At 36.9% G+C, this 16,397-nt stretch overlaps 1 protein-coding gene across 2 annotated transcripts in view; it reads right to left on the bottom strand.

Moving 5' to 3' along the window:
- The window catches only part of LOC109067804 (Fanconi anemia group C protein-like), a 30,087-nt gene that overhangs the window by 2,673 nt on the left and 11,017 nt on the right, over window positions 1-16,397 (bottom strand). Inside the window, exons 5-14 of one of the 2 annotated variants that reach the window (XM_042729916.1) lie at window positions 14,283-14,390; window positions 13,625-13,689; window positions 13,365-13,529; window positions 13,100-13,295; window positions 9,950-10,005; window positions 9,243-9,342; window positions 8,894-8,969; window positions 1,434-1,524; window positions 362-536; window positions 53-244 (exon numbers count right to left, since the gene is read on the bottom strand). In XM_042729916.1, the coding sequence (XP_042585850.1) occupies window positions 53-244; window positions 362-536; window positions 1,434-1,524; window positions 8,894-8,969; window positions 9,243-9,342; window positions 9,950-10,005; window positions 13,100-13,295; window positions 13,365-13,529; window positions 13,625-13,689; window positions 14,283-14,390 (1,224 nt within the window). The remainder of the gene's footprint in view (window positions 1-52; window positions 245-361; window positions 537-1,433; window positions 1,525-8,893; window positions 8,970-9,242; window positions 9,343-9,949; window positions 10,006-13,099; window positions 13,296-13,364; window positions 13,530-13,624; window positions 13,690-14,282; window positions 14,391-16,397) is intronic. The other variant, XM_042729917.1, reaches the window with a different exon arrangement.

Genomic DNA, 16,397 nt, shown 5'->3' with positions numbered 1-16,397 from the left:
GAGGTGAATGTTATTTTACATTGTGTTGAATCTGAATCAGTGAAGACCTCACCTTGTCATTTATTTCATTGATAATGCTAACAGGTCCGTGGGAAAAGACGGTGAAGTTTAAAAACAAATGCAAAACGAGGTTTGCTGAAAGGGAGGAGGACAGGAGCTCTTTCACAGCACTGAGGTGTCTGGGAGGGGGAGGACGAGTGAGAAACAGCATCCTTAGATGAGTCCAGGCTTCTCTGGCCTCTGCCTGAGATTAAAACAAAGAGGAGGAAGCCATCAGTAATTTTCCAGTCTGCTTCACTTTGCTGTTTTTAACTTGTGACGTAAGGTTGACTGACTTCAGCACCATAATTAGATCTCTTACGGTTTGTTGGGACCTCTGGTGCCCTCTGTTGGTGGGGTGGTGGAAGAACGTCAGGAGCCACAGCAGCGGTTCTGCGTTCTCAGGCGCTGCCAGAACAAGCAGCTCAGCAGCTGTGTCCACCCAATACCCACACTGCACCAGCAGGAACCAAGCCTGAAAGACAGCCTGATACGCCCTGGAAAATCACCATCCACACAAACACACAAAGAAAGAACCCAACAATTATTTACTGATACATATGGCTTACAGTACAAAGAGAGATGGAGGAACAAGAAGGCTGAGTGAGTTTGAAAAGAGAAAGAGAGATTTGCACTGACAGCTGCTCAAACTAAAGAGCTTCTCGAGCTTCTTTAACTCTCAAGTTCTGGTTTATTCTCTGATAATATCCTGATGACACCTGCAGCTGACACTATTATTACTTAAAATGCTTAGAATGCATGTATTTTCCTAGAACTGTATACAAGACACACATGCATCAGACCATATAATTGATTAATAATCAGAGAAATCTGTAAAATGCAGCCTGCACAGATAATGTATCACTTATTATAACTGATAAAAAATACTGTGAAAAAACAATTACAGCTGAAAGCAATATATATTTTATTTAGTATTATTTTTTGAAAGTAATTATTAAAAGCCTTTAATAATTACAAATTATGTTCTCCAATCTATGTTATGTAAAAGTTGTTTGAGCCTACCCTGAGAATTTCCAGTAATAAAAAATATAATATAAAGTAATATAAATGAACTTTGAAGAGAGTGTGAAGAGATCTGTAGCACAAAGGGGTTCATAAATTACAACCATTTTGTTATTCAGGACATTGATACTACTACTTGGTGTAGACAGACACTTTTTCCTGGACAAGAATTTGTGAAAAGCAGCTACAGTATGTACTTCAGGTGAAAACCTATGACTGAATATCAGGTCATCTGTGTCCAAATACCCACCTGTGTCAAGCCTGAGCGGGCTAGAAACATACAGGATTACTGTGTGGGAAATCTCTGAAGTAACAGCACTGCTGATGATAAGACAGCAATGAAGTGTAGAGTGTCTTGAAGCTCATCTCACCTGACATCTTCCCCCGCCTCATTCTCCATCACGCTCTGAAGTAAACTTCTGATCCAGATCAGATGATCCAGCCAGGCTTCCCTGGGAACCTCTGAAAGGGGGTGAAATGAAAAATGTAGAAATGAGACACTTTTGAAATTGATTTCCAGGTGGATGAGGTAAACTTAGCAACTAATAACGGAGTTGAAATGCTGACCCTTCAAAATGCTCCTGACCAAACTAACCTTAAAAACTGTTTCCATCTGTAATACTATCATTCATATTATTATAACCATATTTCTTTTAAATCATTTTAACACTGTATATTTATGTTTAGCCCCAATTTTATTTAAATATAACAAAACAACAATGGACCCCACTGACCATCATTATATGGGGAAAAATGTTACTTTTGTGTTCTGCAGAAGGAAAAAAAAATGGTTTAGAACAAGTATCATGACAAAATGTTCATTTTTGGATAAACTATCCCTTGATTACAGTAGTCCATTAGTGCACAACACAACGAAATCACCAAAACAGCACACAGGACTAATTTTATTGTGTTGTGCTAATTTCACGGTGTTGCGACTTGCTTCTGTGTGTTGTGCTAATTTTGTTGTGTTGTGGCTAGTATTAGTTGTGTTGTGCTAATTTTGTTGTGTTACCGCTTGTTTCCATTGTGTTGTAGCTTTATTTCATTGTCTTGTGCTAATATTGTTGTGTCGTGGCCTGTTTACATTGTAGCGTCTTGTTTCCATTAAGTTGTGGCTTGTTTACATTGTGTTGCGCTAATTTGTTTTTTTTGTGATTGTTTCCATTGTTTTGTGGCTTTTTTACCTTGTTTTTGTTGTTGCGAATTGTTTTCATTGTGTTGTGGCTTGTTTCCGTTGTGTTGTGGCTTGTTTCCGTTGTGTTGTGCTTGTTTCCGTTGTGTTGTGCTTGTTCCCGTTGTGTTGTGCTCGTTTACGTTGTGTTCGTTTCCGTTGTGTTGTGTTCGTTTCCGTTGTGTTGTGCTCGTTTCCGTTGTGTTGTGTTTTGTTTGTGTTGTGCTCCGTGTGTTGTGGCTTGTTTCCGTTGTGTTGTGGCTTGCTTGTTTCCGTTGTTTGTTGTGGCTGGTTTTCCGTTGTGTTGTGGCTGGTTTCCGTTGTGTGTGGCTGGTGTTTCCGTTGTGTTGTGGCTTTTTTCCATTGTGTTGTGGCTTTTTCTGTTGTTTTGTGGCTTGTTTCCGTTGTGTTGTGGCTTGTTTCTGTTTTGTTGTGCTTGTTTCCGTTGTGTTGTGGCTCGTTTCTGTTGTGTTGTGGCTCGTTTCTGTTGTGTTGTGGCTCGTTTCCGTTGTGTTGTGCTCGTTTCCGTTGTGTTGTGCTCGTTTCCGTTGTGTTGTGCTCGTTTCCGTTGTGTTGTGCTTATTTCATTGTGTTGTGGCTTGTTTCCGTTGTGTTGTGTAATTTAGTTGTTTTGTAGCTTTTTTCCTTTGTGTTGTTCTAATTTCATTGTGTTGTGGCTTGTTTCCATTGTGTTGTGTAATAAACATTGATAACAATAACAAATGTTTCTTGAGCACCAAATCAGCATATTACAATGATTTCTGAAGAATCATGTGATAGTAAAGACTGGAGTCAAAGGAAAAATGTAATTGTGAAATATAGTGAATATTTCAGAGTGAAAATGAAAACAGCTTAAAGATCAAACAGAGCTAACTTACTCTAACAATCTTAAATTTTGTCCATTCACTTTCTGGTAAATGGCCAAAACAGGGTTTGGAATGACCTAAGAGTGAGTAACTAATGATAAAATTATCACTGGGTGAACTGTTCTTTTAAGACATGCCAGAGTCAAAGAATCATGGTCTATCTTTAGCTTGATGAGGTAAATAACTAAGCTCCAGCATTCACAAGTCTCCTTTCAGAGACGAAGGCCCCCCTTCACGTCAATCATTCCATATACAATGACAATTGAACCAGTGCAAACAAATAATCCTAAAAAAAAAAAAACCTGGAGCAACAGGCACCTGAGGTCTGCAGTTATTCTTCTGTTGTGCTGGTTATAGAATAGGTGGCACTGTGAGAATATCCCCTGGAGTTCAGGAGGCACTGAAGAGCCTCGGGTCCTTTGGGAGCCAAGCCAGAGATAGATATCAGAGGACCGGACCGACGCGGGCAGGGTGGGTACAGGAGGAAGGAGTCTGTTTGTTTGGGACTGCTCTGATGGAGGGAGGGAGATAAGGCCAGGCTTTGGGACTTCAGATGGTGGAGGTTTAGGATGAAGGATTCAAATTAATCTCTAGCCACTCACTGAGACAACACTGAGTCAAGTTCAGTCAGAGTGAGGTAATGGCTTTGAATAAGGGGGTGTGGCTGGTGTCCGAGTAAAAGTATTGTAGTTTGCTTAAAATAACAGATCTCCAAACTGATATAATTAGACTACACTATGTCTCCCTTTACTTTAAAATATGCACAATTTCTCTCATATGGCCATATATTTTTGTGTCCTTTATATATATGGCTGCCTGTGACTGACATGCACTTCATACTAAGAAACTATTTAAAGCAAGTAATTTAAAGTAAATAAATTTGATGTCAAAGCACACTGATTATAGCCCAAATCATAAAACCTGGTGATTTTTCAGGTTTAATGCTGGGTACACACCAAAAGATTTTTTACATCTTATAAGATTTTCAAAATGTGATAGCCCACAAACATGAGGATAAAAAATCCTAGATTTAACCGTTTTGCTCCTATAGTGTGTGGTGTGCCATGATGTGACAAAGACAGCACACCACACACGAACATATTTTCAACCAGAGTCTCGACTGTGAACACAGGAAATCTCGCAAAATCTTGCGAGACTTCAGAATAAGCATGGTGGACGATATGCAGGAAGAAATTGCAATGATAGTGTTTGGAATGATTTTCACAGAACATTCACAGAAAAAAAAGAAAAGGGTTTGGGTGAAGTCGTGGAGAAAATGGTCTGTACAAGTTACAGAGTGAGCTGGAGGTGAGCAATGGTCACAAAATCACACAGCTATGTTTTTTTATAATTGTTGTTCTCAGGTCTTGCTTTCTGATTGGATATTGTTTCGTTTCACGTGATAATCTCCAGAGCGTGTGTGCGTTTGTCCTCGGTTTCCCCCCACACATCAGGATTTCTGATCGTAAATATTTAACATGTTGAATATTTATGATTCGTGATCGGGGTGGCTCCGACGTTCTTGCGATCAGGTTCGGACACACTTAACACACCTCACACCAAGGGAAAATCTGATAAGATAATCTGTAGAACCATCAAGATAATAGGGACATAGCTAGGATTGTCGGAAGGGGGGAAATCGGCCCAAAATCAGCCCGATTATCTTTTGGTGTGTACCAAGCATAAGATGTAATTCTGATCTATGACGTTTTTTTGTTTGTTTGTTTTGTTCTTGCTGGTTCTTTTGTTTCTTTGTCATATATATTATATCAATATATATAATGATCTAATATATAATGAAAAGTTCAATAACTATTATAAAAATTAAAAAAAAAAAAAAAATCCCCTGAAATAATAGCTTTGCCAGTTTGTGCTGGTAAATTGTCCAGGCTGGTTTATCAATATTTTTCAGAAAATGTGAATAATGCATAGTAATCCCATCCAAAGCCTTATTGCTACACATAATTCAATTGCGTTGTATAAACAACTCATTTAAGATGTCATGTTTTATTTAAAGGGGTCATATGAAGCAATTTCAATTTTTCCTTTCTCTTTGGAGAGTTACAAGCTCTTGGTGCATAAAGAAGATCTGTAAAGTTGCAAAGACTAAAGTCTCAAATCCAAAGAGATATTCTTTATAAAAGTTAAAGGGATACTCCACCCCAAAATGAAAATTTTGTCATTAATCATTTATAGGGCTGGGACGATAAATCGATGCAGAATCGATTTGTGGATCTATTCTTAGATTTTCAGAATGCATCGCGATTCCTCTGGAATCGATTCTGAGCTTAGATTTTAACAGCAGATGGCGCTCTAATCTAGTTTTTATCCGCACACTCAAATGTTCATGAAGAAGAGGGCTAAAGAGCGCTAAAGCATTCAGCATATCATGTAATTTCACCTCAGCTTAGAATGCTTTTATGATGCAAGATTAATGTAATTAGTCTCACAATAAGCCCACTGTGAACACCTTTGTAATTCGCTTCAACCTTTTCAAATTTTATGAATTATTATTTAAGGGTTCAAGTGTTTGTAAGGATCAAAACTATGCTCAGAATCGATTCAAAAAAGAATCGCAATGCCTTCAGAAAATCTCAGAATCGATGCTGAATCATTTCTCGATTCACGATGCATCGATTTATTTTCCCAGCCCTAATCATTTACCCCCATGTCGTTCCAAACCCGTAAAAGCTTTGTTCGTCTTTAGAACACAATTTAAGATATTTTGGATGAAAACTAGGAGGCTTGTGTCTGTCCCATAGACTGCCAAGTAAAATACACTGTCAAGGTCCAGAAAACAATGTAAAGCATTGTCAGAATACTCCAGCTACCATCAGTGGTTCAACCGTAACATTATGAAGCAGCGAGAATACTTTTTGAACGTGAATAAAACAAAAATAACAACTTTATTCAACAATTCCTCACCTCTGTCTCTCCCCACATCACCGTAGCGCCATTTTGAAAAAAATATGAGCTGGACGCAGGTGGCGTACGTGCTTCTGTGTGAGAATAAAGTCTTTATTTCTGTTTTCTTTGTGTACAAAACGTACTCTCATTGCTTCATAACGTTACAGTTGAACCACTGATGAATGGCAGATGGAGTATTCTGACGATGCTTTTCAAACTTTTCTGGACCTTGACAGTGTTATTTACTTGGCAGTCTATGGGACAGTCTCAAGCCTCCTGCTTTTCATTGACAATATCTTTAATTGTTTTCCAAAGATAAACAAAGCTTTTACAGGTTTGGAACGACATGGGGGTAAGTGATTTATGACAAAATTTTCATTTTGGGGTGGAGTATCCCTTTAAGAGTTAACCACGCCTACCTAAAATGGCTCATTCTTACATGCCCCCACATGTCTATGTCACGATGTGGGAAGATTTGCATATGTTCACGCAAAGAAAGAAGTCATAACTTTTAATCTCGTTGTTGGCACCATGTCGTGGAGATGCAGTGTTTTGTTGTGAAAGCAAAGCTACTTTGTTTGGCCTTCCAAAAGAGGACACAACTAGAAATCAGTGGTTAAGTTGCATTTACAACACAGAACAGTTTAACACAAATATTCAGATGTGTGTAACGTGTTTTATGGACGACAAGGACTGTTTCCTGAGCCAGTTGCCTACAATGCCGGTGTCTGTTTCTATAAAGTGGGGCAGTTCCAACTTTGCAAGGACAATCTGCCAATCACAACGCACTGGCCAATCAGCGTATATGCAGGGCATAGAGGAGAAACAATAATGTATAGTATGTGGAAAATAATGTGTTTTTTGAACCTTAAACCACATAAACACATTGCATTACACCAAATACATAACAATGTTCTTTTTAACAACATCATATGACCCTTTTAATTGATTTAAAGGGGTCATATGATGCTTTTTTAAAGATCATTATTTTGTGTATTTGGTGTAACAGAATATGTTGACATCCTTAAATGTTCAAAAAACACATTCTTTTTCAAATAATTTACATTACTGTAGGTCCTCTATGCCCCGCCTCTCTCAAATGCGTCATTTCTACAAAGTCCCATCTTCTGACAAGCGCAGCCTACTATGATTGGCCAGCTGACCCAATGCATTGTGATTGGCCGAACACCGCAAGCACTCATCGGAAATGTAACGCCCCTTTCCATAATCGCGAGATTCATCTTTCAAAATAAAGACAGTTAATAATGTCCTTAGTTTTACCATCAGTTCAAGCCTGAAAGGGGAATAGAGTCATGTGACAAACACAGTGATGAAGCTCCTATGTGTTTGCAGTACACAAGCCACTGACGGTTAAGACAGCTGACTCCACTGTGTGACCCTGACTCTCTCTCTCTCTCTCTTTTTCTCTCTCTCTCTCTTTTAAAAAAAACGCGACGAGAATAAATATTTGAACATTTGATAGGTCAATAGTAAATTAATTAAAAAAAATACTTACAGTAGCTGATTCAGAAGCACCAGATTGTCCTCCTCTCCTAGGTACACGAAATGGTTGACCATAAAATGCATTGCTGTTCTGTTGTAAGTAATCTTAAAGATTCCTAAATGCATCTACTTTGGGAAGGCCAAATAAAAAGCTTTTGCTTTCGCCTAGATACACACAACATCTCCCTGACATGGCTGCTTCAACACTAACTGCGGTTACTGAAACACACCTTCTTTCTTTGAGTGAACATTTGGGCAGCATTACGCAAATATTTCCACATAGTGACGTAGAGACGTGGGGGAGTGTTTGAATGAGCCTTTTTAGGGGGGTGTGGCAGAGTCTTAACTTTGATAAAGAATATCTCTTTGGATTTGAGACTTTAGTCTTTGCAACTTTATAGATTGTCTTCATGCACCAAGAGCTTGTAACATTCCAAAGAGGAAGGAAAAATTTAAATCTCATCATATGACCCCTTTAAAGGGACAGTATTAAGCATGCTGCCGTCTGTCATTAAAGGGATAGTTCAACCAGAAATTTAAATTCTGTCATTATTTACTCATTTATTTAGGTTTAACTCATTCAGAGTTAATGATGACATAAAAATATAACACTATGACAATTGACAGACGACAGAATTTTAGTTTTTTGGTGAACTATTCCTTTAATGTTAATAAAAAAACAAAACACAAAGAGAAAATTCACTCACCACTCTTGACTGAAAAAATGATAGTTGCTTTAAGAGGAATTAATCTAGTGTTTTACTTTTATATTTGTTCATTTAATTTCTTGAATGCTCCTGCTAAATGCACCTTTTGTACCTGAAAATAAAACACTGTTTTATTTGAATATTATGTGTATTTGTAATGTGTATCTTTGTTCTTATTTTTTAATAACAAAGATAAAATAGTGACAAAGATTTTTATTTTCGCCCACTTTGGCCTAAATGTCTGTCATTCTTTTTAATATTTTGTTACCTAGAAAGGCTTTGTCAATATAATAGGGAAATTAGTTTGGCTGTACTGCTCAGACAAAATAGTAAAACCAACATGACAAACAGTGTGTGTGTGTGTGTGTGTGTGTAGGCTTTGTCTATATAATGTGTGTGTGTGTGTGTCTAAAAAAATAAAATAAAAAAAACTTGCTTCTTTTACTGCGTTAGGCTAACCGAGACTTGTCATTTGCACTTACATGTTGCTCTTTGTTAGTTATGATTGTTTCTATTGTCCTCATTTGTAAGTCGCTTTGGATAAAAGTGTCTGCTAAATGACAAAATTTAAATGTAAATATGCTGAGGAACCATTTCATCAGAGATCTTCATAAATGATGTTCTCTTGTTAAGTGAAGGTCTGAATTTCTCAGAGATAGTAAGAGGTGCTGTACCTGATGGTGCTGTCAGTAAAGGAGGGAGTAAACTGGGCATCACATGTGGGAAGAAGGCTCTGAGTGGTAGACGATCCTACAAATCATATATGCATACAGATATCACCACAACTCCAAATATGAAACACCACTTTTGTGTCATTTGAGAGACACTAGTGGCACCAAACAGACCTGCCAATCATATGAAACTCCATAGAGTCAATGCATTATTATTTCTGTCTTGTTTTCTCTTGTTTATGGCCTCTGTGGGACTCCATATTTTTGGAAACAACCATTATTTTTGTGATTCAGTTTGGTGCTGCTAGTGTCAGAGAAATTACACATTCACCTTCATGAAGTCAGTTTGTACCTGAGTTTTCTGTCCAGTCAGTCTCTGGAGGAAGCAGACAGTGAAAACCTGTATGAGGGCTCTCACGGCCAGGTTCTCATCAATCTCTGTCAGCACATTCCTAAACACACACACAATCTCACACTGTTTCTGAAATTCATTTGCTGTGGTGCAGGTTAAACAGCCTGGTTTACTACAACATTTTAAATTCTAATAAGTAATAATTAAGGGTGCAGCAACATAGAGGTTTTAAATCAACAATTATTATAAAATGGCTTTTATAATAAATACATACTGTTGTGTCCTTTAAAAAACAAAACAACATTTACACTAAAGCTTTAATCTAAAAAATTGCACAGTGATTTAAATGAGACTTCCGAACATTTTAAGAGATTGAAAACCATTTAACACACTTTGAAAGCTTCCAATAACAGCCTAAATCATAAAAATGGCAATAATAAAAATAATATTGGCTAGTACAAATATTATATTATATTATGTTTTGTTATATATATTTTTTTGTGTTTTATTTTTTTTTTTTTTTTTTTTTATATTAATGGCCCAGATGGAATCCGCTATGTTTGTTTGTTTTTAAATGTTATTATTATTATTATTTGAGAAGAATTGTTTAAAATATACCCTAAGCCACTTTCTATGAAGTTTTGTGGTGTAGATACTCCATAGGTCTAACTAACAGAAATAAAACACACAAAAAATATGATATTCACCTGTAAATTTCACTGACTGTGAGGAAGATGTGACAGTGATCGGCTGAAGCTTGAGGCTGGTGGGAGAAGAACACTGCAAAGCATTAGGAACAACGCATTTTTGTCATCTCCTCTCTCAAGCACTAGGGGGCAATGCTGTAATAATAATGAGGACCTGTTGGCATCTCATACAGACCTCTCCCATAATACAATGCTGCAAGTTTAACAGCCAACTTTCTTACAAACAAAATGCGCATTGCTTTATTATACAGAAATATCATCTGTTTTAAATTCATGTGAAAGAGAGTAAAAAATGATATCCAAGCAGCTGTACATGCATGTCTGGTGCAGCACGTAAACTTACATGCTCATATTTTAATAGAACAGGTTTCATTAATATACCCATAGTTCATATGGGCAAAGAATGTCATAAAAACATCCAGACCCAAAACATCAGTGCTCCAGAAAGCCGTCTTTGATCGTCTTTGATCCTTAGAGCATTTGTCTTTGTTTGTGCATGTGTTTGTGTGTGTGCGTAGACCACAGGGAGAAGCCTCATTATTCTCTCCTTCATTTGGGACCATTAAAAGGTCTGCCCCACCCAGCCCACAGGCACCCTCATCTCCCCTCTGTACGCACACACACATACACACACACACACACACACACACACACACACACACACACACACACACCTCACACACACACACCCCCTCCAAACACACCCCAAGCCCCCCCCAAACCCTAAAGCATCTCAGATATTCCCATAACCTCAGCTAATCAACACTTGCCAAAAGCCGCCAATTTGCTGCTCCAATAAAAAGAGACGCATTTCAGCAACAAACATTAGATGGTATGATCCTGTTTCAGAAACAGAAGACAGAGCGATAGAAATCAGAGAGAGATCATAGGATAAAGAGCTCAACAACTCAGCTAATATCATAAACCAATGAACGAAAATGACTACAACTGCAATCACAAGCAATTTTTCGCAAAAACATTCAAATGCACCTGAAGCTGAAATGTCTTCATTAATAACCGACTCAGACACAATCATCCTACACTACCATTCAAAAGTTTGGGCTCATTAAGATGATTTTCAAGAAATGAATCATTGATCAAATTTGACAGTTGAGACATTTATAATGTTACAAAAGATTTCTATTTCATATAATTGCTGGTCTTTTGACATTTTTAATTAATCATATATATATGATATATATATATATATATCATATTAATCTTATATATCATTGCTCTTTTGTTGTTTTTGATTGCTTCCATTGTCCTCATTTGTAAGTCGCTTTGGATAAAAGCGTCTGCTAAATGACTACATGTAAATGTAAATGTAGTTCTATTGTCCTTATTTAGAAATGTATCAGTTTCAAGAAACACAAAATGATAATAATAATAAAATTTATTGAGTGCCAAATGTGCATATTAGAATGATTTCTGAAGGATCATGTGACACTAAAGACCGGAGTAATGAATATTCAGCTTTGCAATCACCGGAACAAATTATATTTTAAAATACATTAAAACAGAAAAAGAGTTATTTTCTCAATTAATTGTAATGTTTCACAATATTCCTGCTTTTATTGTGTTAATAACGTTTGAATGGTAGCATGGTTGATTCCAGTTTCTCTCCAGTTCACAGGTGCCTTCCTGTTTAGGATTGCCCTCATGTTGTTCCGAACATGTATGACTTTCTTTCTTTAGTGGGATAAAAAAGGAATATTTAAAAAAATTCTAGGCTGCTATTTTCCATATAGTGAACACAAGCTTATTTTTGAGTAGAAGCAGTTTGGCCCACTTGTACAACATTTATATTTTTACAGCAATTTATGTTTTTTTAGCTTGATAGAATTATTATATGGAAATGAGTGGTCATGATATTCTTAATAAATAACTTTGTGTTTATGGAAGGAAAAAATCATACAGTAAATAAAGAAATAAAATGCTTGGAACAACACGAGGATGAAGAAATTATCAGTAATGAAAAAAAAACCTCAATGTGACAAAAGCAGAGGCATAGGAAAGAGCTGTCTGCTTTTATTTGTTATGAAGGCTGAAGCTCTCTCTTCCTAGTGAAAACAGATGGGCTTTCCGAACACTCATCCATACCTTCTCCTAACACTTCAGGGAGGGTCAATTACAGCATGGCAAAAACATCCTCTTTCTGGCAGTGGGATGCTGGAAGATGCTGTTTATTGTTATTGGATTTTAGCTTTGAGGAAGGTGGATGAAAACAGAAATGTGAAACTAATTTCTGGTTTCCCCTTTTTGATTGCGGTTTAAACAACTTGTTCCTGCAACGTAAACACACCGCAGAGTTCAATCTGCTCTCAAGCACAAACAAGTCAGTTGAATGCAGCTGCATTTGGGCCTCATTTTACCTGTCTGCACTGCTCAGAATGAGACGCTAAACAGATCATAACGGACGTAAGCTACAAGACGACTGTTTGACGTCCTTAGACAGACATGTAAATGAGGTCTTGATTTGAGTCATTTTCACTTTCTTCATGTAGGTATGAAGCAGCCTCATAAAGATGTGTATGGACCACGGGCCTGCTTCACATCACGCTATTTGTGTCTGTTCTCAAAAAGAGGCCAGCGTATCATGCAACGCCGTTAATCTTCACACGCTGTGTACCATACGAACAACAGACCATCAAATTCCTTCTTTACTACCATATTTTTACTGTCAACACAGCAGCACCAAATTAATTAGCAACCAAAGCAAATATTATGACATGTGGTACTAGTTGCCATCAAACATAACAGTGTGAACTGTTGCTAATAAACATGATGAGGTCTGTTGCCGTAGGGTGCTGATATACTGTTTAACAGTTTTTAAGAGTTATGGCTATTAATATTTTGGCAATATGTGGGATCAAAAAGTCTGATACCACTAGTGAAAATACTTTAGTTTTGCATTTTTATGATAAAGAGATTATATTATTATATCAGAATAGCAGAATGAAAAGTGAAAAGCTGAAAAAAAATAATCAAATGTATTTAAGAAAGAGAGAAAGAAAGAAAGGGTCATTTGAACACACATTTGTTTATTTTCAGGCTTAAATTTTAAGATTTAAATTATACTTTTAATGTGGTTTCAATCTTTTGGAATCAAGAAAAGAAAAATGTTAATATAAAAGAAATCAAGCTTACCAGTAATGAGTCATTAACGTGTTTGTCCAGACTCTGTGTCATTGTTTCATGGTCAGAGAGCACAGATTCCAGTAAGCTCACTGCTGCCCCCTCCAGACAGCTGGGACTGTAACACCACAGGTTCACTACGGCCTCATCCTCCAACACAAGCCTCTTACTGTGCAAGAGAGAGAGACAGAAAACACACAAATACAATCTGTGTGCTGTCACATTAAATGCTGGTCACATTGGACAAGAGACAATGCTGCACTGTAATGAGACTGACCTGATCAAGGCCTCACTGACTTCCTTAATGAACTCTTGATTCAGACAGGAAGTGCCACACAACATGGAATGCTTCAGCAGAGCTCCAATAAGAGGAGACATCTGAGGACATGTGACCAAGGCAGCACATGCTGTTGACATGACATAAATATTCCCATTTGAACACCTACAAACAAACAATAAAAAAATAAATGAAGTGTGAGAGTGTACTATTCGTCTGAACAAACAAATATGTCCAGATTGATATTAAAGTTTTATTACCTGGCTGATGTGTTTGGCAAGCCGTTACAGCTTTTAATGACCTCCTCTGTCATCAATGACACAACCTGAAAGTGACAGCAGGACACAAGAGTTTGCCTTTAATTTCATAAATTGAATGCAGTTTAAAAATGACTTCAAACTTTAACATGGTTTCAGTTTCTGATTATGAAGTGGAAAATAAATTTGTGGCTGAGTTATATACTGTATCTAATATTCAGAATGCATGTTTTTGTTGGCGATGTAAAATTACATAAACCATTTTAATAAAAAAAAGAAAAACATTTGTTTTATTTGTCCATCACTAGACAAGTTTTACAAACCCTTCTCAAATTTCAAACTTCAGAATCAAAAATAGTTCATTTTCTTGATTATTCATGACTTCAAACGTTTAAATGAATCAATTTCATGATTTATTTGGTGAAAATATGCATTATTTAAACTATACTTTTCACTGTATTTTACTTCTTGCAATATACTTGGCAACAAAGTCTGTTTAGCTCAAACAACAGTTTCTGTGAGGAGAAAGAAAATAGATGCTATCGAAAATCATAAATAGACTGAAAAAGAATTCGTTCAGCTATATTGTCCAGCCTTTCTATCACACTAACCATTTCATTATTAACTAACATGTCAAGATTCTGAACAATGATTCCCAAACCTTCTGAAGAGCCTCTGAGTGGTATCGCTTCGGGGTTAATCCAGCATGTTTTACTGTAGCATGAGCTACACTGCCCTCCTCCTCCGAGATCAGATGACACAACATATTCTGTCCAGAACAGACACATAACATAAAACAATGTCGACGACAGCTTTTAAACCCAACACCCTCTGTTTATGGCTAAATTTAATCATAACACACAATAAACCTCAATAACTGAATTATTTTGATTTGTATGTGATCAGACAACTATTAGCTCATCATAAATACATTGCCATGTTCCACACAAATAATAAGAAACAAAAGGAAAAAGGACAATGGAAACGGGTGGCAAGGCCTGTCTGTTTATGAAAGTGCAGGGTTTAAGCCTTGACAGAAAGCATGTCTGCTTGCGGAGGGGCCATGTGGTTTCTTTAGGTTTACAGTATGCTAAGATGTCCTCCACAGACCCAAAGAGGCTCAATTACTACCATCTGAACAGCAAAAACACACTGCAGATCACACTTAACTCTAAGCTGGGCTGCGGCTACAGCGCAGGCCAATGAAACACAGCCTTTTTATATTCCCTCGTTTTTTTTCTCTACCTTGAGGTGGAGAAACATGGCATCTGCCATGATGATTTTTTTTTTTTTTTTTTGTTCTTCAAAGTGGTAATTTAGACAGTACTAAACCACATGGATGCCCAAGCTAAATCAAAACAACTTACAATATGCCTAAAACAAAAGAAAAACACCACAAGCATCCCATGACTCTTGTAGCTTAAAGATCTTTTAACAAGCAACCAAACTACATATACTGTTAAACTATTAATACTAAAAATTACTAAATTTGCATGCCTCACAGATATGCAACAAGATTTAAGTGCATTCAGGTCCATTTTGACATGAAAGAGATGCATACAAATTTCTAAAATAGTTTTTAAGCATGGGAACCAAACTTTTGATCCATTCTGACCTGGATGTCTTTTTTATCAATATAGTAAAATATATTTAGCCCCCTCGCATATCACACAAACACACACATTTGGGATGAATTTTGATGAACCATTGCAACATGAAAAATTAATCATCTTTATCAACTGAAAGCCAAAGTTTCTAAAAGTAAAATGAACATATTTCATTTGAAAACATCCCACATTGATGTTTTGTTAGAAAATGAATATGTTAGTTTAATAAATTTGGACTGTTTTTGAGCAGTCGTGAGTTATGCTTATCTTCCAGCTTAAACCAGCTAAGACCTGTCAACCAGCTTAGGCTTTTTTTTTTTTTTTTTTTTTTTTCAGCAGGGAGGTTCAAAGTATTTTTAAATCAATTGAGTACAATGTTAATACTGGTAATTGTCAGATTATATGTTCTTAGGAATTTTGTTTAATGATGTACAGTATGCGTAAATATTTAAAGATCATTCTTCATAATCTTTCACAATAATGAAAGATTGTTTTTCATTAATAAAATAGTGTGGCAATCAAAAATCTATGATATTTTAAATGCATTATGAGAGTTAAGGAATTATTCATGTCAGATGAGGGCTATGTTTTATGCAATTTAATCCTGGTTAGAAGCTTCGAGGAAAGACATATAATATCAAACAATAAAGTGACAGAGATATTAAAGATAAGGTCATTCTGATCAGCCTTAAACAGTTCTCAAATGCATCTGCAGAGGTAAATGTATAATACTTAAAAAGACCACACAAGTCTCCCAGAGGACTGCTTCCAGACCCCAAGGATCCCTGAAGGAGCGGAGGGGCCATCAGGCATGGTATGTTCTCTCTGATGTGGAGAGAGAGAGTCAAGCTGGCGCTCCAGAGCAAAAATTCACAGAAGAATGGGCAACCGGCCCTTTATTAACAGACAAAAATGTCTCTCCGTGGCTCTGCGGAAGCATCGTCATTCTTCTTCGTCTCATCTTCTGGGCTAAACCACCCACAAGAACACCACAACCAAGTTGGCTTTGTGAATGACAGGACCGTTTGTTTATTCATGTCGAGCAACTAAAGGAACACAGGCCATCACTGCTGTTGAGGCTCTGGGGGATCAGCTGGAACCATCCCAGATGAACCTCACATTGTAACCAATGATGATCAACACGATGAAGGCTTTCTCAGATGGGTGAG

This window comes from Cyprinus carpio, chromosome B8 (genome assembly GCF_018340385.1).
Source record: "Cyprinus carpio isolate SPL01 chromosome B8, ASM1834038v1, whole genome shotgun sequence".
NCBI lineage: Eukaryota > Metazoa > Chordata > Actinopteri > Cypriniformes > Cyprinidae > Cyprinus > Cyprinus carpio.
The sequence above is the reverse complement of the archived record's forward strand: the minus strand, read 5'-3'. Positions and strand labels throughout refer to the sequence as shown.